Here is a 24228-nt window from a genome sequence, read left to right on the forward strand (position 1 = left end):
GTCTGTGTAACCTAATTTTTACTGTTTTTCAGTTGTCACATTGACGAAAGGTTCTGTGGTTCTGAAGCATCATTTCATCTTTCCAGTTGAAAGTGTTGTAGCTGACTTGTTTATATGAAACAGCCTTTGAATAATTCAAAGAGAGATCCTGCCGCAGCTTTTTAATCTGGCACTGTACCCTTGTCTTCCCATAATTAAATATTGTTTGATGTCTCTTTGTTTCAGAGTGATCGTCTTTTGATCAAGGGTGGTAAAATTGTTAACGATGACCAGTCTTTCTATGCAGACATTTACATGGAAGATGGCTTGATAAAGTAAGTACCTAGTAATATTTTTTTGGAGTGGGGTTGCATTATCAGAAATGTAAAATCTCATAAAAGAAATCGCAGAGGACAACTCAGCAAGGCTTTTGTGTTTTTGTTTTTAAAACCTTAGCTGGTGATCGTAGGGTCTGGGTAGGTTTATGTTGGGAGAGTAATTCGTTAGATAATTGGGTTCTGAACCATATAAAGCTGGCAGCTTTCTGGGGTTGTCTAAAAACTGGGCATAGGTGTCAGGGTTTCTGGGAGAGAGGAGGAGATGACAGAGGAGACGGAGAGCGAGTGGGAGGAGGGGCAGAAGGATGAGGAAGAAGATGACGGAATTCTGAGGGAATCCACGAGTCTGAGCAGCGAGTCAGAGGATTCTCAAAAGGGGGTTACCTTAATCAAGCAAAAGGGAGGAGAAGGGAGAAGCGGAGAGGAGCCCAGTGGAAGACAGACGCAGCAAGAGGCGTCTCAGCCGGAACGGAGAAAAGGGGGTGGAGTCGTCAGCCTCTCGGAGGGAGCAGGATTAGGAGAGAACAGAGAAAGGGGGTTGGAGCAAGGTGTTCAGCCGGAAAGGGTGGAGAGCAGAACAAGGGGTGGTGTAGCGGTCGAAAGAAAGGTCAGCAGCAACGTACGCGCGCCAAGTTCAAACGTAGAGGCGCGCGGAAGTGGAGAGAGCTCAGGGGAGGAGCCCGGCCCTAAAGCCAGAAGGAGGGGGGAAGAGGCGGCAGAGGATTCAGCCTCAGGCGAGTCACGGAGAGAGGGAACCCAGGGGGGCAGGAAGACCCTGCGGAAAAGAAAGGAGAGGAAGAGGTGGTCTAGAGCCAGGCTATTAAGTTGGTGTGGAAGAGGGGAGGAGTCAGAGGGGACTTCAGCGGTCTAACGTGACAGACGTACGGCCACAATGCTGAACTGTACGAGAAGCAGAAATCTTCAATAAACTTTTCCTGTAAATAAACTGCAACGGAGTGAGGTCTCTGGTGAGCTGGGACCCGTCCTGGGTGGCCGTGACAATAGGGTTCCATTCTCCTAAGAAGCTACCTAAGAACCACCTTGCCTTTAGGGAAGTGGAGAGAGAGAAAGGGCATAACACCTTGGTGAGCTGTCCAGTATCTGACTCTTGGTGTTCTAGCTGAGGTGGCATCTCTCCCAACATTTCTCTCTCATTTGAGGACTCATTTCTTACTTTTTTTAATTTTTTTACCATATTCTTGAATGTGACCCACCTTGGATTAAGCTGTAGCCTGGTGGTAGGTCCCGATCCATCAGCTGAAGCTCTAGAGTAGCCTTCATTCAACCTTGAGTTGTTGGGATACAACCCCATTGTCCTCAGCCAGCATGTGCAAAGGTTGGGGGTAGTGGAGTCTGCAGTTCACTGGAGTCTGGGGACCAGGGGTTGGAGAAGTTTTCTTTAGGATCTTGGGCAGACTGTTTCCCATCACTTGTTCCCAGAACTCCTTTAATTTGTCCTTCTCCAACCTGGTGCCAGAGAGTGTGGTTGTTCTGACTGGGGCTGATGGGAATTGTTGTTCTCAACATATGTGGAGGCACCAAGTTGCAGGAAGGTTTCTTTAACTGGAGATGCTAGCAACTGAATCTGAAAGTCTTTGTGTGGAAAGCATTTGCTGTGCCACTCTGATCCCTTCCTACTGCTCTGAGTGTGCTTTGGGGTGTTTCCCTTTCTCCTAAGCATTTTTGGCTTCAGTGTCCATAATTTTGTTCTATAGTGTTATCTGCAAACTCATCCCCTAATCGACAGTAGCTTTGCCTACTTTAGTTTCTGAGCTATAGGTTGTCAGCGGAACAAGCTTTTTAGGCTACAATCTGGTGCACACTTACATTAAGCTCAGTGGGACTTACTTGTGATTAAGCATGCATAGGATGGCAGTGTTGAAGTAGGGCTGGGAGCCCCACCTCAAATCCATTGGATCCAGCAGGGCGATTCTGACAATGTCGGATCCAGGTTTTAAGAGAGTTTCTTCCAGCACATACTTTCTGACATAATAAAAACATGTTCCAGACTTCCTTGGAATAAAATTTTCTTTGCGTGGGAGAAAGGAGGGAACATGGATACACATCTTGGCTATGTGTTCAACACATCTGTTCTTTTACTCAGAATTTAAAGTAAGAGTAGTCAGTGACAGACATGTAATTATATTATCACACACAAACACACACACAACAACAACAACTTTAAAATATGAGCAAATTAGTTCACAGCAGAAGTTTGGTAGCAACTGCCTAGGTAGGTTTAATATGCTTCTTGGATGAAAAGACCTGAAAAGTTTCAAGTCATTTTCAGAAAGTTCTAAGTTTCTCCTATATCCGGGGGCCTGGGGGCCACATTACCTCCTAGGGAACCTTTCAGGGACTACATGACAGTGGTGGGTGGGGCCAGAGGAAAAAGTGGGCGGGGCAGTGAATGTGATTGTTATATTTGTACAGTAACTACAGTCTGCTAAATGAACGGCTCCTGCGCACACACATTTCTCTGATCTCAACCAAAGCAAACAAAACACATTATTTAACTGCAACAATGATTATTTCTTACATTTATTAGTCGCTTGTTACCAAGGCCTTCATGTGTCTTGCTTTTTTTGTCCTATTGAGGAACGGATGTGTTTTTGTAGAATTTAGATCCCACAGAGCTTCAATAATACTGTATACCATGTTGCAACTCCTATAGTTTATAGAAAAGCAAACACAACCTCTCTTTTGGTTTTGTGTAGCCACGAATGCAAACATTCCTGTTGGGTGATGAGAATGATGGCAAAGCAGAGGTGGAAAAAAAGAATCTGATTATATACCACTTTTTTCAGTCTCAAGCCTGCTTCTGTTCATGTTACAGCACAGAAGTTGCATTGCTGGAAAGTTCTAGAAATACGATTGGAGGGACACCTGATGAAAGTTTATTATTTATTGAATTTATATAGCACCCTATACCTGGAGGTCTAAAGGCAGCATATGCTTGACTCTGTCCATGTGGTTATGGCATTTTGTATGACTCTGCACAAATGGTCTCTTCTCAGACAAATTGGAGAGAACCTGATTGTGCCAGGGGGAGTGAAAACCATTGAAGCTCATGGGCGGATGGTGATCCCTGGAGGAATTGATGTCCACACTCGCTTCCAGATGCCTGAGCAGGGAATGACCTCTTCTGATGACTTCTTCCAAGGAACAAAAGCAGCCCTGGCTGGAGGCACCACTATGATCAGTAAGACCTTGCTCTCTATCAAATATAAATGTAATAGGCTTAACACCAGTACTTGTACAGTGGTACCTTGGGTTACAGACGCTTCAGGTTACAGACTCCGCTAACCCAGAAATAGTACCTCGGGTTAAGAACCTTGCTTCAGGAGGAGAACAGAAATTGTTTGGCCCCATTAGCTAAAGTGGTACCTCAGGTTAAGAACAGTTTCAGCTTAAGAACAGACCTCCAGAACGAATTAAGTTCTTAACCCAAGGTACCACTGTAATAAGAGAGAGAACGCAAGCTGGTTCCAGGACAAATGAGGAAAAGGCTCTGGTTGAAACAAGCTACAAATATCAATAAAGGGGTGTGATCAATGGAAACTGGGCATGAAATTGATTTTATAGTGTAAAAAAGGCTACCAACAGAAAATACTCCAAGACTCTGCTCAAGTTCACATTGAGCTTGATAGCCATCATGGCCAGTGGTCAGGGATTGTATTTATATTGTGATTTTATGTTGTAACCGCTCTGGGACCTGATGATGATGATGATGATAAGGAGTTTTAGTCCTACAGCAACTGGCAGGTGACAGTTTCTCTTGCACATTTTACTGGGAAGGCATCAGAGAACTTTATTTGCAGATTCAGGTTGTGTTTGCAGTCACTTTTACTTAGGGGGAAGATTACAGCCCATCCATTAAAGAAGAGGCAGCTCTGTCATTTGCAGAACTTCCTTATGGGAAACCTATGATTTTGCTGAGCAGAGAACAGCCACACTTAGGGCAGACTTTACAAATCTTTCAAGTCAAGTAAAAATTTATTGGTTAACCCAATGCATGTTATATCCAGACATTTCAAGTCAGACTGATATTATTCACTGTTCCTAAGCCACCTTCCATGGCTCCTCAACTCCAGGTCTATAAAAAGTTCCAAGGAATGCCCAGGAAGAGGCAGAAGTCACACTGTGCTCCCTCCAACCTTGTCACAGATTATTTCCCTAACTTCAAAGGGGGTCACTGGCTGTCAGTGCCAGACCCAAGACACTATGCAGCTAACTGGGAAATAAATTCCTTCCAGTAGCACCTTAAAGACCAACTAAGTTAGTTCTTGGTATGAACTTTCGTGTGCATGCACACTTCTTCAGATCTGAAGAAGTGTGCATGCACATGAAAGCTCATACCAAGAACTAACTTAGTTGGTCTTTAAGGTGCTACTGGAAGGAATTTTGTTTTGTTTTGACTATGGCAGACCAACACGGCTACCTATCTGTAACTGGGAAATAAATGCTCACCCACCGACTCTGCTGCCATAGGTATGAATGGAAAGAGCTTGAGTTGAAAGTGACTGTACCAATCTGTGCAGCTGTTCCAGTGCATATTTACACTGGAAGATGAGACATTGAGAAGAGTGAGACTGCTGTTCATGACCCCAGATATCAAAGTACCCACTAGCCACACCGCTAGCAGCTGCTAATTCAGCGTTAATTGGAAAGCATTAATTAGAAAGGGCTGTATGCGCATGACCTCTTCCTCACAAACAGGACCTCGGGTTGACCCAGATGTACTGATTTGCAGCATTCACTTGCCTTTGCAATTAGAGACGAGCAGAGCCTATACATTTTCTTTGGTATCTCTGGTTCTACAGAATACTAGAACATTATTCATTTGAAATGAAAATCTGGGGATAATAGTTTCAGGGTTGGCGGTGGGGTCTGGCACCCTTGTACACCCCCCCCCCCGATGCCCATGTGTCCCACTTATTAATTCAGAAACAATCTAAAATACTCTCAATAGTAACACAGATAAAATCATCACAAAATTTAAAATAACTATACATAACTAAATTATATGTCTGGGTAGACTTGCTGGGGGAAGGGTTTTGTACTCCCCCCACCCCATACACATTTGCTGTGTCAAGAAGGGAAAGGCAGCTGGCGTGTGTGTGTGGCTCAGTCATGTGAGCCTCACTGTAGTCAGACGTCGTGTATACTAAGTAGAGCCAATATGGTGCCCTTCAGATGTTGCTCAACTGCAGCTGCCGCCATCCCTGATCATTGACCATGATTACTGGGGTTGATGGAGGTTGTAGTCCAGCGACACCACATTGCATAAAAGTAAAGGATAAAGGGACCACTGACCATTAGGTTCAGTCATGACCGACTCTGGGGTTGGGGCGCTCATCTCGCTTTATTGGCCAAGGGAGCTGGCATACAACTTCCGGGTCATGTGGCCAGCATGACTAAGCCGCTTCTGGCGAACCAGAGCAGCACAGGGAAATGCCATTTATCTTCCCACCGGAGTGGTACCTATTATCTGCTTGCACTTTGACGTGCTTTCGAACTGCTAGGTTGGCAGGAGCAGGGAACGAGCAGCGGGAGCTCACCCCGTTGCGGTGATTTGAACCGCCGACCTTCTGATCGGCAAGTCCTAGGCTCTGTGGTTTAACCCACAGCGCCACCCGCGTCCACATTGCATACCCCTGGCCTATAAAGAGACCCCTCCAGGTTCCTAGGTATTGGTTCCTAGCCTGATATATATGATTATTTACTCATATTTTCATGGTTTTCCTCCAGACCTGAAATGGGGATCAACCATTTGCTACACTAACAACCGAGCAACTGTTTGCTCACCATGACCAGCTTTCTTCTGGCTGTCACTGAACTATGGCTCCTATCAACCCTGAACAATGCTTGCTGGGGCTGATGGGATTTGTAGTCCAAGCGCTGCAGGGCAAGACCTCTGTTTTGGCTGCTGGCTTTTGAACGCTACTTGCCCATTTACTGTAGGTTTCTTTTAGGCCATATGTTATTATTTATGGGCTTCCAGGCTCCTGTGCCTCTGGACACTATATAGGGAAAAAATGTAATGTGAGACAGAAGCTGGTAGACAGTTGAATTTCTCTAGCAGATTCAGAGGTGTGATCCATAAGTTGACACTTTGCACATGGTGATATGGTGATACTTATGCCTTCCAGGTACACAGAGATTCAAAAGACTCCACCTTTGAAAAATGTGGGGAAACAAAATCAATTGTGTTTCCTTTGGTTACTTGCAAAATATCATAGGATATGTATTTCTGCAGAATTTGGAATGAATCAGGGATACTGGGCAAACATACGCAGATTTGCAGATTTCCCTTCCCTTTTCTATTTTATACTTTGCTCCATCACGGGCACATAAAATATAGCTCTGTTTTAATGAATCTTAAAATTGTTACAATCCTAATTTAATTCCAGTGTTAAATAAAAATGTGTATAGTTTACATTATTTGAGGGGTGTGTGTATATATAGGCATGAATTAGAATCTTTTATTTTTCCTGTAGAAACTTAAATCTGACTTCCCACTACGTAATAATTTAACAGAATGTATATGTTGCTTGATTGTAATAAGACCTATAAAGTTTTACAAGGAATATTACAATTATCACTAAAAACATTTAAGATCAAAATTAAAGATAATTTTAATTATTAATAAAAAGGATTAAAACATGTCAACCTTTATGTGTCTGCACAGGCTAGCCTGAACAGAAATGTTTTAAGAAGGTGCTGAAAAGAGTACAATGATGTCAATAGGCAGGGACTTCCAAAGTGTGGGTGCTGCCACATTTAAAAGATTGATTTCTTACAACTGTGGCACCTGTAACAGTGCCAGTATACAGATACAAGCAGTGGACTGGGCACATATGGGGTAAGGTGATCTGAATTCAAGCTCTGTTGCTTTGAAAATTCAAGCTGGCAAACTCTTCCTTTCATCAGCTTCAAGCAAAATAATCTGTTGACGTTCTGTGGCCTGGTTCACACATCGTGCTAAGCCAAACCTTGACATAGCAGGATTGAGCAACTGGGGGTTTTTGGAGTAAAGGCCATGGCTGCAGAACTTATTTCCCTCTCCTTATCGCTGCCATGCTACCTGGAGCTAAGCCATGGTTTGGTTTAGGGTTATGTTCAAACCTGGGCTTAGTTTGCTTTGCACCAGACAAGTGACAAACTGTAACTAAGGTTTGCACCCCTATTTTCATTATTCCAGGGTTGCTTAGATTTACCATATTGGCCCGAATATAGGCCGCACCCGAATAGAAGCCGCACCTTTAAAATTGGAGGGGGGGGGAAAGCCCCAAATATAAGCCGCACACTATTTTCCCGCTCTCCCGGGCTGCTCTCTGGGGAGGGGGAGCTGCACCGCTTTGTCAGCGGCCTTCCCACCTTCCCCCTTCTTTACGGCAGCTCTGGGGAGGCTTGGGAACGGCAGGTGGGCTGCGCACCATTGCCCTATGTGCCCGGGCTGCCCCCTGTGGAAGGGAGTCGCTCCACTTTGCCAGCGGCCTTCCCCCACTTCCCCTCTATCTCCAGCGGCTCGAGGGAGGCTTTGGGGCAGCAGGCGGGCTGTGTGCCTTTGCCCCACGCTCTCAGACTGCTCTCTGGGGGCCGTTGGAACAAAGGGGGAGGCTGCTGGCAAAGCGGCATGACTCCTCCCTTCATTCCAACAGCTCAGGGGAGGCTTTGAAGCAGCCGGTGGCTGCGCTCCTGGGCTGCTTCCGTGGGGGGCTGTGCTGCGGCATATGGTCCTGAATATAAGCCTTACTTTAACTTTTCACGTTCAAAATTTGAAAAAAAAACCTGTGGCTTGTATTCAGGCCAATATGGTAAATGCTGAGTTTGATGCTGATCCTGGTCTTTTTTTTTTTTTTTTTTGGATTTAGGTCAATGTTTTGGTGTCCTATGGGCATTGTCTTGAGTTAGTTGCTTTTCTACAAAATTCATAATAATCGCATGTTGTTCAAATGGGAAAGAATTGAAACTGGATACTCTTTTCACCTCTGGCACCAAAGTATTTTTTTGGTCTGCCCTGACACACTTTAAAACATTAATTATTTAACTTAATTTGATTTACATTTGTAAGTGTGTTATATAACCACATTTATTTTTTATTGCCTGAGGGATGAAAACACTTTAATAATTGCACTTTTACTTATCTGAACTTGCAGAAGCATTTGTTTGGCAAAACTATGTGGAATAAAAAACAAAAACAAAACTGGCACATGGATTGCATGCAGAAATATCCTCCCTGCACCACACTTTTTAGTATTGCTTTCTGGTAACTATATATTAAAAGGTAAAGGATTCCTGGATGGCTAAGTCCAGTCAAATTCGACTCATCTTGCTTTTCAGGCCGAGGGAGCCGGTGTTTTTCCAAAGACAGCTTTCTGGGTCATGCGGCCAGCATGACTAAACCGCTTCTGGCGCAACGAAGCACCATGACTGAACAATGGGAGCTCACCCTCTCACACGAATTCTTACCTTTCCCATACATTAAAAAGTGTTACTCAAGCCCTTAAGTTTAACAAGTCAAGAGGATTGGAAACAATTACAAATGAACAAAAAATAATTTATTAAACCCTGCTTCCAACATAATTTATTCATATGAACATATTAAGCCAACCTTGTAAATAAGCCCACAAATTCCTAGCCTGATTTCTTCTTTTTAACTATTCAGCTAAGAAAATACATCTTCTACCAGCCCGTTCAGTAGAAGACAAAGAAGGAGCATAGGAATCTGTGTTATACCGAGTCATACCATTGCTTCAACTAGTTTGGTCTTGTCTACACAGTGGGCGGCTCAGTGGTTTAGATCACAGAGCCTCTTGGGCTTGCCAATCAGAAGGTTCGCAGTTCGAATCTGCCTGGCAGGGTGAGCTCCTGTTGCTCTGCCCCAGCTCCTGCCAACCTAGCTTTTCGAAAGCATACCAGCACAAGTAGATAAATAGGTACTGCTGTGGCATTTCCGTCTGCTCTGGTTTCCGTCACGGTGTTCCGTTGCTTCAGAAGCAGTTTAGTCCTGCTGGCTACATGACCTGGAAAGCTGTGGACAAACTCCAGCTCCCTCGGCCTGAAGCGAGATGAGTGCCACATCCCACAATTGCCTTTGACTGGACTTAATCGTCCAGGGGTCCTTTACCTTTTATCAGTCTACACTTACTGGTAGCAGCCTTCCAGATTTTAGATGGGACATTCCCAGTTTCATCTGCAGATTCCAGGAATTGAACCTGATACCATCTGCATGCAAAGCAGGTTCTCTGCTACTGAGCTTGGCTCCTTCCCTCAGGGGTGTACCTAGGGATTGGTTAGGTAGGCCCCTGCCAAGGGCGCAATCCCAGGAGGGTGCAAAAATCACCCCTCTCCATTCTGGTTCAGAGCGGCTAGGGGGGCGGCACCAATACACCTTGTCAACTCTGCCTCCCCTAAAGGATCATAAGAGGATCCCTTTCAGAAAACAGCACAAAACAGTGGGCTGTTGGAAGAGGAATGTCCCTCTTTCGCCAGTCCACTCACTTGCATGTTATTTTGCATACTCACCTACGTGGAATTCCTGCTCATCTAAATCTACCAGATGTACTGCTGAGTCAAAGTATTGGTCCAGTTTTGCAGCGCCCCCTACTCTGTTGGCAGAGTCTCTCCACAGTCTCTGGTCATGGCTCTTTCCTAATCTCACTAAACATGGGGCCTTCTAGATGCACAGCATGTGCTGTGCACGCCCTTCTCCGCCCCCCCCCCCACAACCGAGCTGACTCAAGTTTGTTCTGTCTGACTTCACAATAAGAATATATTGTATACCCTGTCATCTGTCATCATAATGAATGGAAATTATTTCTTTTATGGGATTAACTCATGCAAATTAGCTTTGACATTCCTGCTCATGGTAGTGTTCATTCATTGGAGATACATTTGTCAAAGTGGCTTATGCTGTAAGAGACCTGCTGCTTTTAAGGTGTCCCAAAGATCTTTGGGTGCTGTTATACAGCAGTTTATTGTGGACTCGATTCTGCCCACGCACGCAGGTTTCGTGCGTTGTCCACACAACATCATCACGTATTATTTTCCTGTTTTATTGGTATTCATCATTTCCACGGAAACAGTGTGCAGAGCAAAAATGTGTGGATTCTTTTCTTTCCGCAGTGGGCTAGTTTCTCCACCTGCTTTCCCTTTCTAGTGTCCAGGCAAGCAGGAGGCATTGCAGTTCAAGGTCACAATCCAGCCAGGCAAAAAATACTCAAAGAGGGTACAAAGTGGGGCCAGTGAGGGATGTAGTTTGGGAGGCATGGGTGTGGCTGGGAAAGGTGTCTGGTCTAGTGGGATTCTTGAGGGCCAGAGCGAGAGAGGCCTGGTGGCCCCTGGGCCTCAGGTTCCCCATCCGTGTTGTAGTGTTAAAGGCAAATATTGTATGTGTACTGTTACATGCCCAATAGCCTTGTCTGAATCCTGAATAACTCCTCAGATAATCCTGCCACTTGCTGAAGAGTGTAGCCCCCATCTGTTTCCCCGTCCCCTTCTTACTCCATGTCTCTTAAGTGCATTGTGATAACACAACCAACATGAAGCCTGGTTGTGCATTGTCTGCAGATGTGTGTGTGTGCTCCTGTAGCTGAAATGCCTCTTAAAATCCTTTCCAGTGCTATTTTCCTAGCTAAAGTAATTTTATGGATTGCTTTAATGTCGGGATTTTGCCGGGGCCCCCCCTAGATGAAAGTACTGCTCAGCGGAGCCTGGGGGGTGGCTTGCCAATTAGCACAGAAGGAAACAGCTGCTTATTCTTTCCCGTTGCATCAAGCTTTTTGCATCTGGTCATGTTGATAGGATTTATTATGCCTTCTTGCTTCTGTCCAGAAAGAAAGATTACTGAGGGTGGAAGCCTCTTTTTGAAAGGGGGAGGGTATAAACAAAGATTATGGTGTCATGTCAGGCCAGATAAGGCACTGTGTCGTCTTTCAACAGGTCCAAAACAGAATCTTGAGCTTGTTTGTCTTGCAGGATATTGTAGCAGGAGCAGAATCCCATGGATTTTGCAGCCCATTGCTGAATCCAGTAACAGCTGGCATGCAGGATAGGAAGGGCATTGGAAAATATATTCCCTCCGGCCAACAGGAAGTGGCACCACTGAGATTTGGTTCAAAATTAAATTGAGGGTTGAATGAATGAATTTTCATGAGCACCTTCTTGAAGAAATAGTACAAACTGGAATAAATAGTACAGTTGTACAAACTGTGGAACACTGATGTGGAAAAATGAGAGAGACACTGAAACTGACGGATTCATCCAGCCTTACTAGGACGTGTGCACCATGTCTGCCGCAAACACTGTGAATATCCTTCCACAGCAGGCTTGCTGTTGAAATTATGTATATCTACATTTGCAGTCTATGCCTCTCTTACACTGGAGGCCTTGGTGCAGATTCATTCTGGCCATTAAAAGAGATGAGTGTGATGTTGATGATGGTATGACAGGTTGAACCCTCTCTTGGTTCATGGTACATTAAAAGGAGCAAAGTGGGAACACGGTTGCCTTTTATTCTAGTTGCACTGGCTTCCATACTGTCACTTAAGAGTGTGTGTGTGTGTGTGTGTGTGAGAGTGAAAGAGAGAATGAGAATGTTGTTTTCCCTGTAGGTCCCCTTCTCCCAATCTTCTCGAACAGTGGAATTTGCAGATAGGGAAGGGAGAGAAGGAACATTTCAAGATCTAAACCAGTGATAGGCAACATGGTTCCCTTCAGATGTTGTTGAACTATAGTTTCTACTAACCCCACCCAACATAGCTAATGGTCAAGGAAGATGGGAGTTGTAGCCTAGCAGCATCAGAAAGCTAAGCATGGGGTCGGGCCATAGCTCAGTGGGTAGTGTTTAGGATGCAGACAGTCTCAAGTTCAGCTCCTGGCATCCTCAGGTGTGGCTGGGAATGTCCGCTGCCTGAACGCCTAAAAAGCAACTGCCAGCTTTCAGTGTCCCTAATGAGGCACCTGAATTTTAAAGAAGAAAAGCACACCCATAAAATTGTATTTAATTGTGTGACTTGATTTCATAAGCAACTGCCTTTGCCACGCTCATTATTCAAGCTACTGTATGGTCATTAACAGGGGCTAACAGGCTTGAATGAAATTGCCTTATGGGGTGGCGAATTCTTTGCTTTGCTGAAGACTAAAGAGTGCTAAAATGACATTATTGCCAGCCTCTTTGCAACAGACGTATGTGGATGGCTGACCTAGATATTTCTCTCTTCCTTCTCCCCCTCCCCACATACTCTGAATATGACAAAAAGGATTTGGCATCTTTTCTAGGGAAGCAACCACTGTTAAGTGCTCTGTGCAATCACATTTTAATCTCAAAATGCCACAAAATGGCCCAGATCAATGCAAGCTTCTTTCATGCTGGAGGGTAAACAACATTCTGATGGACTTGATTCATCCTCTTCCCCTTTTGCCTTTAGGTTAGTATTGCTCTGTTCAAACTCACAACATTTATGTCTCTTTCTGGATGACCTCTGTACTTAGTTTGTAATAACAAAAGTGTGAGGTTATAAGGTTGCCTGGAAATAATTTATCCTGGCATGCATTCTACTATATTTTTCGCTCTATAAGATGCTCTCTCCCCCCCTCCAAAAATTAAGGGGAAATGTGTGTGCGTCTTATGGAGCGAATGCAGGCTCCATGGCTTCGTGTTGCTTTCGCTGAAGCCTGGAGAGCGAGAGGGGTCGGTGCGCAGAGAGGGAGAGCTGCACAGTGCCCCTTCAGTGAAGCGGGAGGAGAATAGGAGCCCCTTCTGTTTCTCCTCCCACTTTGCTTGTTCTTCTCTAAAACTAGGTGCGTCTTATGGTTGGGTGCGTCTTATAGAGCGAAAAATACGGTAATTGGAAGTGCTGTGGACTGAACCTGGGACCTTCTTCATGCAAAGCGTATACTCTGCTGTTGTGTTATGTTCCCTCCCTAGAGGGATAAGCGTTGTTCAAGAACAAAATGGCAGAATTTGGAAGATCTACACAGATGGAACACAACTTCTGGAAATAAGAAAGTTGAGCTTTCCCAGGGGCAACACTGGGGCTTTGGAAAAATGTAATGAAAGAGTGCACTTCAGAAAATGAATGGTTGTTGCCTAGAGACAATGGTTCTTGGCAATGGTTCTTTCCAGTGCCTTTTGGGTCAACACAGCAGTGGTTGGTGAGCACATACTGTGGTTGCTAGGCATTCACAAAACACCCCCAAAACCATCAGAATAGGTGTTTAGGAGTTGCTCAGGGCTGCTCAATCACTACCCTCTTAGAAGTGTCTGTGTGCCTGAGCATCATAGCATGAAAGCCAATTCTTGCTCCCTGTTTCCTTCAAGCATACTCATTATTAAATTGGCTTAACTTTGATTCAGGGTTTAGTTGCCAGTTCATAGGAACATAGGAAGCTGCCTTAGACCACACCAGACCATCACCCAGGGTTGTCCACACTTGATCAGCTGTGGCTCTCTAGGGCTCCAGAGCAGGGTCTCTTCCAACCAATACTTCCAATGTAGGCAGCAAGAATGAATCTGTGTTTTCTCTGTATTCTGGCTATTTTTATCATTTCTGGGCATTTGGACAGATTAACTAATGGTTTCATTTTGGATGTACACTCTCCTATTGTTTAATGCTTTTGGACGCAGATCTTTTTATTCATTTTTTTATTTTGGAATTGATGTGGCAAATGAAATGTCATTGGCTCTGTGCACAGCAGTTGTTTATATCCCTCAGTATAGTGATCACTATTCTTAGACTAGCCTGCATCATCTGGCTCCCCACTCACTTTCCTTTAAGCTCATCCATTTCGTTTTGGAAAGAGAGATTTATTCATTGGATCTAGCAGACAGAAAACAACATATAACATAATTTGTCTCCTTGGATTCATTTAGAATCAAGAAGTAAACAAGACATTGTTGCATTTGCAATTGGTTTAGCAGTTGTCTCCGAGTGGAATATCGCTCTTTTCCTAATCTGCATCTATTCCAAGTCAGTTACTTAAATATTTGATTTGCGAAGGATTTGTGAAACAGAAGGGAAGCTTTTGTTTTATTCTTAGCTTGGAAAGGAATTTTAGTTGCAAATGATTCCCAGGCTAAGCACACACTTTTTCTCTTCTATGGGTCAGTGGCGACATAACGTTGGAGATCTTTTAACCATAGAAGTGTTGCTGTAACCATAGAAGTCATGCACGCTTCCTGCTTCAAGCCTCTCCATCACATATTTCCCTTTGCAAACCTTAATCACAGTAAAGCATTACATTGATTACCATCAAGGGAAGATTCCCAGCTGGGTATAATTGCTGTTTACAACTCAGCACTTTATTCTGGCATCGTCAATCTCATTTCCTTCCTCTCCCCTTTCCCTCCATACTTATTCCCTTGTGTGTTGTATCACTGAAGCTAGCCATGGTTAATGCTAATTGGACTTGAGGCTGGTTAGCAAACCCTGGTTGAGAGGGAAGCTGGTTAGTAGGAACCACAGCAACTTATGATTGTGCTTTCTTCTATTAGCCTGATTAAGCTAAGTGGCCTGGTTAACACATCAGTGGTAAGCCTTGGTTTATGTAGCTTAACTGATTGGTTTTGTATAGCCAACTAATTATGGTTTGTTTATGTTTTAATTTGGCAAATGATTCTTTGCTTGAGTAAACAATGGTTTCTTGTTACCTATGACACCATTATCCTCATTTGTTTTGGTGCCGTATCCCCACATGCTTACCCAGGCTACAGAGAAGAGAGGCAGGAAGAGTTAGAAAATGAAACCAACACTGAGCAAATAAATAAATAAATAAATAAATAAATAGTGCTGTGGCTACTCACCTGTGAGACTGATTTCTGGCGTATCATTGTTTGTGAATTCAGCCATCATGTGTGCTCCATTTCTTAGCCTGGCCCCGATAGCCATTGTTAAGAGAATTCCAGTGTTATATCTGTATTGTCACTATGAAACTGAGAAGAGGTTTCCCAGGACTTGGGCAATACTTTGCCTTCCAGTATTTGCCAGGTGCAAAAAAAGTGTGTGTTCTATTTTATGAAAAGCAGCAGTGTATTTTAATAAAACAGTTAAACAAGCCACAGTAAGGAACCCATTGGGAGGGATGTCTCACTAAAGGATTCCTCGCCTCTTGAAAAATGCATGACTTTTGCTTTATTATTATTATTGTAATTTATATACTGCCCTTCATCTGAATATTCCAGGGCGGTGTACAACATTAAAAACATAATTTACATAACATAATAAAAAATCAATAAAACAATCACAGAAAATTATAATAGTAATAATACAGTCCTCCATATTTAAAGGGCATTGATTGTTTAATGGCCAGAGGCCTGGGTGAAGAGGAATGTGTTCCCCTAGTGCCTAAAGACATGTAATGATGTCGCCAGGTGGGCCTCTCTGGAGAGACCATTCCGCAGACGGGGAGCCACTACAGAGAAGGCCTGTTCTCATGTTGTCATCCTCTGGACCTCTCATTGGGGAGGCACACGAAGAGGGGCCTCAGATGACAAGTGCAGGGTTTGGGCCAGTCCGTATGGGGAGAGGCTGTCCTTAATAGTATTGAGGTCCTGAGCCATGTAAGGTACAGTGGTGCCCCGCTAGACGAATGCCTCGCAAGACGAAAAACCCGCAAGACGAAAGGGTTTTTCGGTTTTTGCGACGCTTCGCTAGACGATTTTCCCTATGGGCTTGCATCGCAAGACGAAAGCCCATAGGGAAATCTCGGGGACCTTTTTTTAAATGCTGGCGGTGGGGAGCAAAGCCTTTTCCCCCCCTCCGGACTTCAGAAGAGGTCCAGGAAGGCCGGCGGGGGCGAAAGGCTTTGCTCCCCACCGCCAGCATTTTAAAAGCGTCCGGGATAGCAGGGAAGCGCTTCCCGCTATCCCGGACGGCTTTTGAAGGCAGGCAGGGGGGGCAAAGACTTTTGCCCCCCCTGCCTGCCTAACCGGGGGCTTTTAAATCGCCCCGGGACTGTCCGGGGCGATTTAAAAGCCCCCGGACGGCTTTTGAAGCCTCCCCCCGCCGCCCGGCTTCGGGGCATCGTCCCGATGCCGGGCGGTGGGGCAGGAAAGCCTCCCCCAGCCGCCCGGCATCGGAACGATGTCCCGAAGCCGGGCGGCCGGGCGGGAAAGCCTCCCCCCGCCGCCCGGCTTCGGGGCATCATCCCGATGCCGGGCGGTGGGGCAGGAACGCCTCCCCCAGCCGCCCGGCTTCGGGGCATCGTCCCGATGCCGGGCGGTGGGGCAGGAACGCCTCCCCCAGCCGCCCGGCATCGGAACGATGTCCCGAAGCCGGGCGGCCGGGCGGGAAAGCCTCCCCCCCCGCCCGGCTTCGGGGCATCATCCCGATGCCGGGCGGTGGGGCAGGAACGCCTCCCCCAGCCGCCCGGCTTCGGGGCATCGTCCCGATGCCGGGCGGTGGGGCAGGAACGCCTCCCCCAGCCGCCCGGCTTCGGGGCATCGTCCCGATGCCGGGCGGTGGGGCAGGAACGCCTCCCCCAGCCGCCCGGCTTCGGGGCATCGTCCCGATGCCGGGCAGTGGGGCAGGAACGCCTCCCCCAGCCGCCCGGCTTCGGGGCATCGTCCCGATGCCGGGCGGTGGGGCAGGAACGCCTCCCACAGCCGCCCGGCATCGGAACGATGTCCCGAAGCCGGGCGGCCGGGCGGGAAAGCCTTTGTCCCCCCTGCCTGCCTTCCCAGGGGCTTTTAAATCGCCCCGGACAGCGGAGAAGTCCTCCGCTGTCCCGGGCGATTTTAAAATGCCGCCCGCCAGAAGAGGTCGGGGGAAGGCTTTTTCCATAGGAACGCATTAATTGATTTTCAATGCATTCCTATGGAAAACCGTGCATCGCAAGACGAAAAACTCGCAAGACGAAGAGACTTGCGGAACGAATTAATTTCGTCTTGCGAGGCACCACTGTATAGCAGATCCCACTGCTAACACCAAAATGTTGCAGATCCCCCTGCTCTGGTTACAAAATGTGGCAGATCCCACCTACGTATACATTATATAACCACCCTGGGTTATCTTTGGGTTTTTATGTGGAGGTAAACTTTTTAAATTGATACTTTATTGAAAATAAATAAATTATAAAACAATAAAGTGATACAAAAAGAAAAAAAAAACTGTGTAAAGAAAACAAAACTGTGTAAAGGGGAAAAACATAGGAATATTAACAAAAACACCCTAACCCATACATTCTTTTATAAATTTGATATTATTATACTAATACTAATGTAAATATTAATATCCTACTACATTTTGCATAATTCATTCCAAAATTGTCATATTTATCCAAGCAGTTGCAAGTGTTATCATATTATCAATCCACTGATTAAAGGAGATAATGTCTTTATTCTTCCAGTTCATCAATATCGGTCTCTTGGCTACCATTAGAGTGCATAAAATCCATTTTTGTTGTCCTGTTGTTAACTTCCATATAGTAGAAGAAGCAGCTTATACTCTTCTCTTGTCCCTCACTGGAAACTTCCTAAATCAGTGGTGTCAAGTGTGAGATGTGGTTTTAATAAAAGTCCCATCCCACAAAGTTTGCTGAGCACTGAGTATGCATATTCTGTAACAGCAACTCCAAATTCATGTGTAGGGAGGAAGCTGGCCAGCTCCCACTGCTAACTCTAATTACATTCTTAAATGAAATGGCTTGCAAGAGGAAATTCACTTGGTAGAGTTCCCACCATTTCATCACATGCAGGCAGACCTAATGCTGTTGAGATTAAGCCACATTACCCAGATGTGTTAGAACATACAAATGTTATTTAATATTTCACTTGGGAGGCAAAGATGTCCACTAAGAGTCTTTTGTGTATCCCCCTTTTTAAGGATTTCTGTGTTATAAATGACTTTTGACTTATCATCAGCTCTTGCTCATTTGATTTTGTGTGCATAAAACAGTAAGCGTTTTTATAGTGTGCAGAAAGTTTGATGCAACCCTTAAGCAAAGTTTCTAGTTAAAACTAACACCTGTTGACATGAAACTGCTGTTTTCCTGCTGTTAAGTGTTGTTCCCTGACTCAAATAATGAAGGAAATTTCCTATATGCTTTTAATGATTAGCCAGACCTTTGTGTGTGTGAGCATAAAGTTTAGGGGAGCAGGGAAGAGAGAGCGTTCCCTATGTGCAGATAATTGTTATAGTGTCTATTAATAGTTATGCCAGGAAAAAGTGGCCGAATAAAGCACACACTGTTCATTTGCACAGCCAGGATGTTTTTTTACACACACATGTGCACAAAGATGGCAGTGAAGTATAATAGCAGGAAACGATAAAATTCTTCTTCCTTGCCTATTCCCCGCTCCCCATCTGTCCACATTGATTTCACTTTTTTATGCATGCAGGGCTTTTACTATCAAAGGGGAGGTTTTTGCTGCATAGGATGTTCTCATACTCTTTATTTATTTACTTATAATTTTATTTACATATAATTTATACACTGCTTGATTGTTAAAACAAAGCTCAAAGCAGTGTACAAGAGGAATGAAAAATAAAATTGTTAGTAAAAACAGTTCAAAACAACGATTTGAAACTTAAAAAAAAGGGTGATACACTTAAAAAAAATTAAGATACCAGTCAGTATTCTGCATGACTGTGTAGGCTTGTCTAGCAAAAAATGTTTAACAGGGTCCGAAAAGAGTACAACCAAGGTGTTTGCCTGATGTCAACAGGCAGCAAGTTCAAAGGTACAGGTGCTGCCACACTAAAAAGATAAATTTCTTATGAGTGCAGAATGGGCATTATATGGCATCTGTAACAGTGCCAGTTGTGCAGATCGAAGTGGTCAAGTGGGCATATGTTACCTGAGGCAATATCGTAGGTAAACCCCTAGACTACAGATAGTAGTAATTATAATTATCTATCTCTCTATGGGTGACTTTCCTGTTACACAATCCTGATGGAGCCCCATTCAAATAAAATAACTCCAATAGAGTGTCATTGTCCTGGGACCCACCAGGCAACTAAGCTTAGCTTCATCCAGGTCAGCTTGATTCCCTCTGTGCCAGGAGCAGATTGAGCCAATTCTAGCCAGTTGGTGTTGCAAATACACTAGAGTTGTTTGTCTTGATTTAGGGACTGCTAAACATTTTCTTTCAATGAGTGGCTTGATACTGGGGCACCCTTCGCTTTTGATTGGCTCCTGCAGAACATGGTCCATCAGTTAAATTGGAGCTGTCAGAGTTGGCTGTCAGAGTATTCACAATTTTGCACCTCAGAAATACCAGCGGCTATAACCCCGATTTTGGCTGAAAACATGTGTGATGCAGGAGATCTGTATGTTCTTCTTGTGTGCCCTATGCCTAAGAGACATCTTGTTCTTTTGCTCTGTAAGGCCCTACCTGCCCTATACATTTATAGCTGTATCATACTGCTTTAAACAGCCATGACTTCCTGCAAAAATCCTGAGAACTCTAGTTAGTTAACAGTGCTGAGAGTAGTTAAAACATCCCCTTTTCTGCTCAGAGAGCTACAATTCCAAGAGTGTCCTGCCTCACAGGGAATTCTGGGATTTTTAGCCGGCAACAGCTGTCACGTGGAAGATGGGGCAGGCTTGTTTTATGCTGCTCCAGTGGGTAGTAACTAAACCACTGGATTCAAATTATAAGAGAGGAGATTCCAGCTAAATATTAGGAAGAACTTTCAGAGGGTAAGAGCTGTTTGACAGTGGAAGGTGTCATTGGAGGTTGGTTGGCTAGCAGAGATCTGTATTTCAGGGGCTTGGACTAGATGACCACGGGGAGCCTTCCAACTCTACAATTCTGGGATTGTAGTTAGGTTAAAATCAGAGGTTTTCAACCTTTTTGAGTCCACAGCTCCCTTAACCAACTACATTCTTTCTGTGGCACCCCTGTGGAGCTCAGGAACCCAGTTATATCACCTCTTGCCTGCAGAGGTGGCAACCCCTCACCCTTTTTAGAACACCCTCCATTGTGGAGTGTTCCCTCAGCTTCCTCTCCTCTCCCCTCACCTTAGGAGTCCTATGAGTTGCCCCCCCCCCCGCCTCAAAGAGAGGTGCTTCCTCACGTCGCCCCACAGGGGCCAGGGAAGCATCAATTGGCCAGCTCCAGAGGCACCATTCACCAGGGCTGATGCAACAGAGAGGCAGAGATGCATGAGGGCATCCAAGGAGGGAATGAAAGAGGGACAGAGGCTAGTGATTCCCACAGCATCCCAGGGTACCATGACACATTGGTTGAAAACCACTGGTTTAAATAATAAAAATTAAAAGAACATAAATGTTTTGAGGAAAAGTTGGTCTTTCCTTTCAAATGTACCCATGTTTACCAGTTTGGTGAAATTCCCATTATTTTTTAAATACTCTTGGTAGAATCATATTCTTGGATTTCGCTTGTCCCCTTTATGAATGGCTACTGCCTTATGAAATATTTCTTTCAACTCTGCTATTTTTGTTTGGTATTTGGGAGTTTTTAGAGGGGAGGGGCTGAAATAAATCTGATAGTGCAGTGTCTTTTGCAGTTCCCTGTCGGATACATTAATGGTGCTTATCTCCCCCAACCAGTTTATTTATTTTTTTTAAAAAAGAAGGCACATAATGTTTTCAGTGTGGCTTGGTGCATAAAACCTCACTGATAAGCAAACAGTGGTTAGCCTTGTTGTCTAGCTTTGGCTTATTGTCTGTTTGTTTTTATTTTGAGCTGATTAATTTGTTCGGGGGAGGAGGGCGATGGGAAAGGGGAACAGTAGAGACAAAGGCAGCAATCAAGAAACAAGCCAGGGTTGGGAGGAAGAATGCGGGAGATTGTAATTGGAGGTTTGCTTTGGGGTTGAAAGTTACATGTGGGGGGGCGGAGGAATGAAAATGGTTAAGGGAATCCACATTCTGCTGTGAGATGGCCAGAGGTCATTGGATGCATTCGTGTCTGGAGCTGACCACACATGAATGGAATAACACCTTAGATAGTCATGTATATCTGAGATCTGCAGGTATAGGGCAGTATACAAATTTAATAAATAATTTAATAAATGTATTGAATTAATAATTCAACAACAACAAGCTGCTTTATACATGGGCTCAGTACAGTCCACACTGGCTGGTAGCAGTTCTCTAGCCATCCCAACTTGGGAGATGCTGAGGATATTTTGCTTGTGAAGCATGTATAGTCTGCCTCCACTGTGTGAAGTCTTAAAGTAACTCAGGATTCTGTTCTGAAGTGACATGGGTGTGGGCCGGACTCAGTGGAGACCCAGTTGTCTCCTGAGTAGGGCTGGATGGTATCTGGTTTTTGGCATTGTGATGTATCACCAGCCAAATATCACAATACTATACTTATATAGTATAGGGACGCGGGTGGCGCTGTGGGTTAAACCACAGAGCCTAGGACTTGCTGATCAGAAGGTCGGCGGTTTGAATCCCCGTAACAGGGTGAGCTCCTGTTGCTCGGTCCCAGCTCCTGCCAACCTAGCAGTTCGAAAGCACGTCAAAGTGCAAGTAGTTAAATAGGCGGGAAGGTAAATGGTGTTTCCGTGCACTGCTCTGAAGCAGCTTATTCATGCTGACCACATGACCCAGAAGCTGTACGCCGGCTCCCTTGGCCAATAAAGCAAGATGAGCTTTATACTGATATATCACAATGTCTGAAATAAGGATGGAGCTATGTAGAGGCATTGGCTGGCTTCATGGTTTCCCCCACATTGTGATTTTTGCATAGCACATGCACCCACCCACCCACCCACCCCATGATTTGCAATATATTGTCAGGTCAAAAGTTATTAAACCCATATCACAATATGGATTTCAAACCGTTTTGGATGATATATTGATATATTGCCCAGCCCTATTCCTGAGTTCAGGATACAAGGTAGGAGAAGAGTGGGGCCTGCAAAGAGCAGAGGCATGACCACCATGGATCAGGGCCATCCACAACAGTTGGTTCTGGGACCTACTGACAATATTTGCTGGATCCATTTAGACGGGGCTTTTTTCAGCTGGAACTCGCAAGAAATCACCTCTCAGGTGGGTGCCATTGCCATTCTGAGAGAACGAGGGAGAGGTGTTCATAGTGAGTTCTGGCACCTCTTTCTAGAAAAATAGCACTTCATTTAGAGGTTCTGAATGCCAATTTGCTATCATTTGGCTGCTTTTTTATATGTGAAATACTTGGTGGGCCTTGGTAGCTGCTGTTTCCAGTACTGTAGTGTTTGATTTGCATAATACCCTGAGCTGTTTTGCAAATAGTGTATTATTTATCACGAACAGCTGCCAGCTTACAGATGAGAATTAATAAGTGGTGCCAGTCTTGGCTTAGTGCAGCCTTGAACTGTCAAAGTGCTGAAAGGGAATTGCAGAAAATGGGGTGACAGTGTTGCTTTCATGTGCCATGTTCCTAATCCTGAAGCAGACTTCCTTTTCCATTTGTACCAAAACCACTTCTGCTTTCTTAAGCCTGCTGTGATGCATTGGTGGGCATTTGGAGCAAGTGAACCCTAGCTGCTTTCACAAGTGATTGCGGAGAATGTGTCTTTTGTTTTTGCTTTAGTTTTGGACTTGAAATTTGGGAAGGAACCATTTTGATTGCAATGAGTTTCCAGGAATGTGATACTTGCAATTTGGCCCAATTCATTTCAAGTTTTGTGGCTATCTTCAGGGGTAACTCTTTTAATATAGTCGAAGCAGAACTGAGGAATCCTTTGGCATTCTAGAAGTTGTTGGACTACAATTCCCATCACCCCTCAGCATTGGTCTTGATGACTGGTCCAGATGCGAGCTGAAGTCTAGCAACATCTGGAGGGTCCCATTCTGATTCAAAGTATGTCTGGAGCCCCTTTCAGATCCTTCTCCAAACAGTGTGGTGGTGGGAGCAGGACCGCACCTACTACAGTGGTACCTCGGGTTACATATGCTTCAGGTTACACACTCTGCTAACCCAGAAATAGTGCTTCAGGTTAAGAACTTTGCTTCAGGATGAGAACAGAAATTGCACGGCCATGCGGCGGCAGTGGGAGGCCCCATTAGCTAAAGTGGTGCTTCAGGTTAAGAACAGTTTCATGTTAAGAACGGACATCCGAACGAATTAAGTACTTAACCTGAGGTACCACTGTACTTGTCAAATTGTCACAAACACTGTCTGCTCCACTGACCCTGCTCTCAACTTTTGCATGTCAAACCAGATGTCTGAAAAACAACCCCCCATTTCTGATCTGTGGCACTGTACACAGAGTGTGGCAATATTATGTTCAAGGCCGTGTTTTATGCATTGCATGTGGTGAAGGTCTGGAAGGCACTTAAAACAGCCTCCTATACTTTCTCAAAGTAATGTTGCTGCAAGCCTTGCAATGTGTTGGAGAGGTCAGCAAAATAATTTGCAGTGCACCTTTTAGGGTTTCTTCTCTCTCCCCACCCCAACAGCATGTCAAATATACCAGAACATCCAATTAAAATGAAATGAAAAATAGATTAAGTTAAAAAAATTAAACTCCACTTTATAGTGATGCGACTCCAGACACAAATGACAATATACAGTGGTACCTCAGGTTAAGAACTTAATTCGTTCCAGAGGTCCATTCTTAACCTGAAATTGTTCTTAACCTAAAACACCACTTTAGCTAATGAGGCCTGCCGCTGCCGCTGCATGATTTCTGTTCTCATCCTGAGGTAAAGTTCTTAACACGAGGTACTATTTCTGGGTTAGCGGAGTCTGTAACCTGAAGCGTCTGTAACCCGAGGTACCACTGTATTTTTCAAGATTTTGGTTATATCACAGAAGGATTTTCAAACCTGAATGTGTGAAGTGGATTTTCCTGTACTGTCCGCATCTCTCCCATCTCTGCACCCCTTGCAGTGTGCAGGGGAAGGTCTGGTTCCTTTCCAAGGCAATTCATAATCAAGGGTTCACAAATGCCCTTTCCAGCTTGCCACTGGCGAGGGAATCTTTTGCTGTTAAGCATTTGTT

The 24228-nt window shown here is 44.7% G+C and overlaps 2 protein-coding genes across 5 annotated transcripts in view; one reads left to right on the forward strand and one right to left on the reverse strand.

Moving 5' to 3' along the window:
• The window catches only part of DPYSL2 (dihydropyrimidinase like 2), an 85775-nt gene that overhangs the window by 38515 nt on the left and 23032 nt on the right, over positions 1 to 24228 (forward strand). For all 4 annotated transcript variants that reach the window (XM_081890949.1, XM_081890950.1, XM_081890952.1 and 1 more), the window contains exons 2-3: positions 226 to 314; positions 3335 to 3519. In XM_081890949.1, coding sequence (XP_081747075.1) covers positions 226 to 314; positions 3335 to 3519 — 274 coding nt within the window. The remainder of the gene's footprint in view (positions 1 to 225; positions 315 to 3334; positions 3520 to 24228) is intronic.
• LOC309358198 (claudin-34-like) overlaps positions 1 to 24228 on the reverse strand; it is a 100792-nt gene that overhangs the window by 17291 nt on the left and 59273 nt on the right. The window lies entirely within an intron of this gene.

This window comes from Podarcis melisellensis (assembly GCF_964234715.1).
Source record: "Podarcis melisellensis genome assembly, chromosome: 15".
NCBI classification, from domain to species: Eukaryota; Metazoa; Chordata; class Lepidosauria; order Squamata; family Lacertidae; genus Podarcis; species Podarcis melisellensis.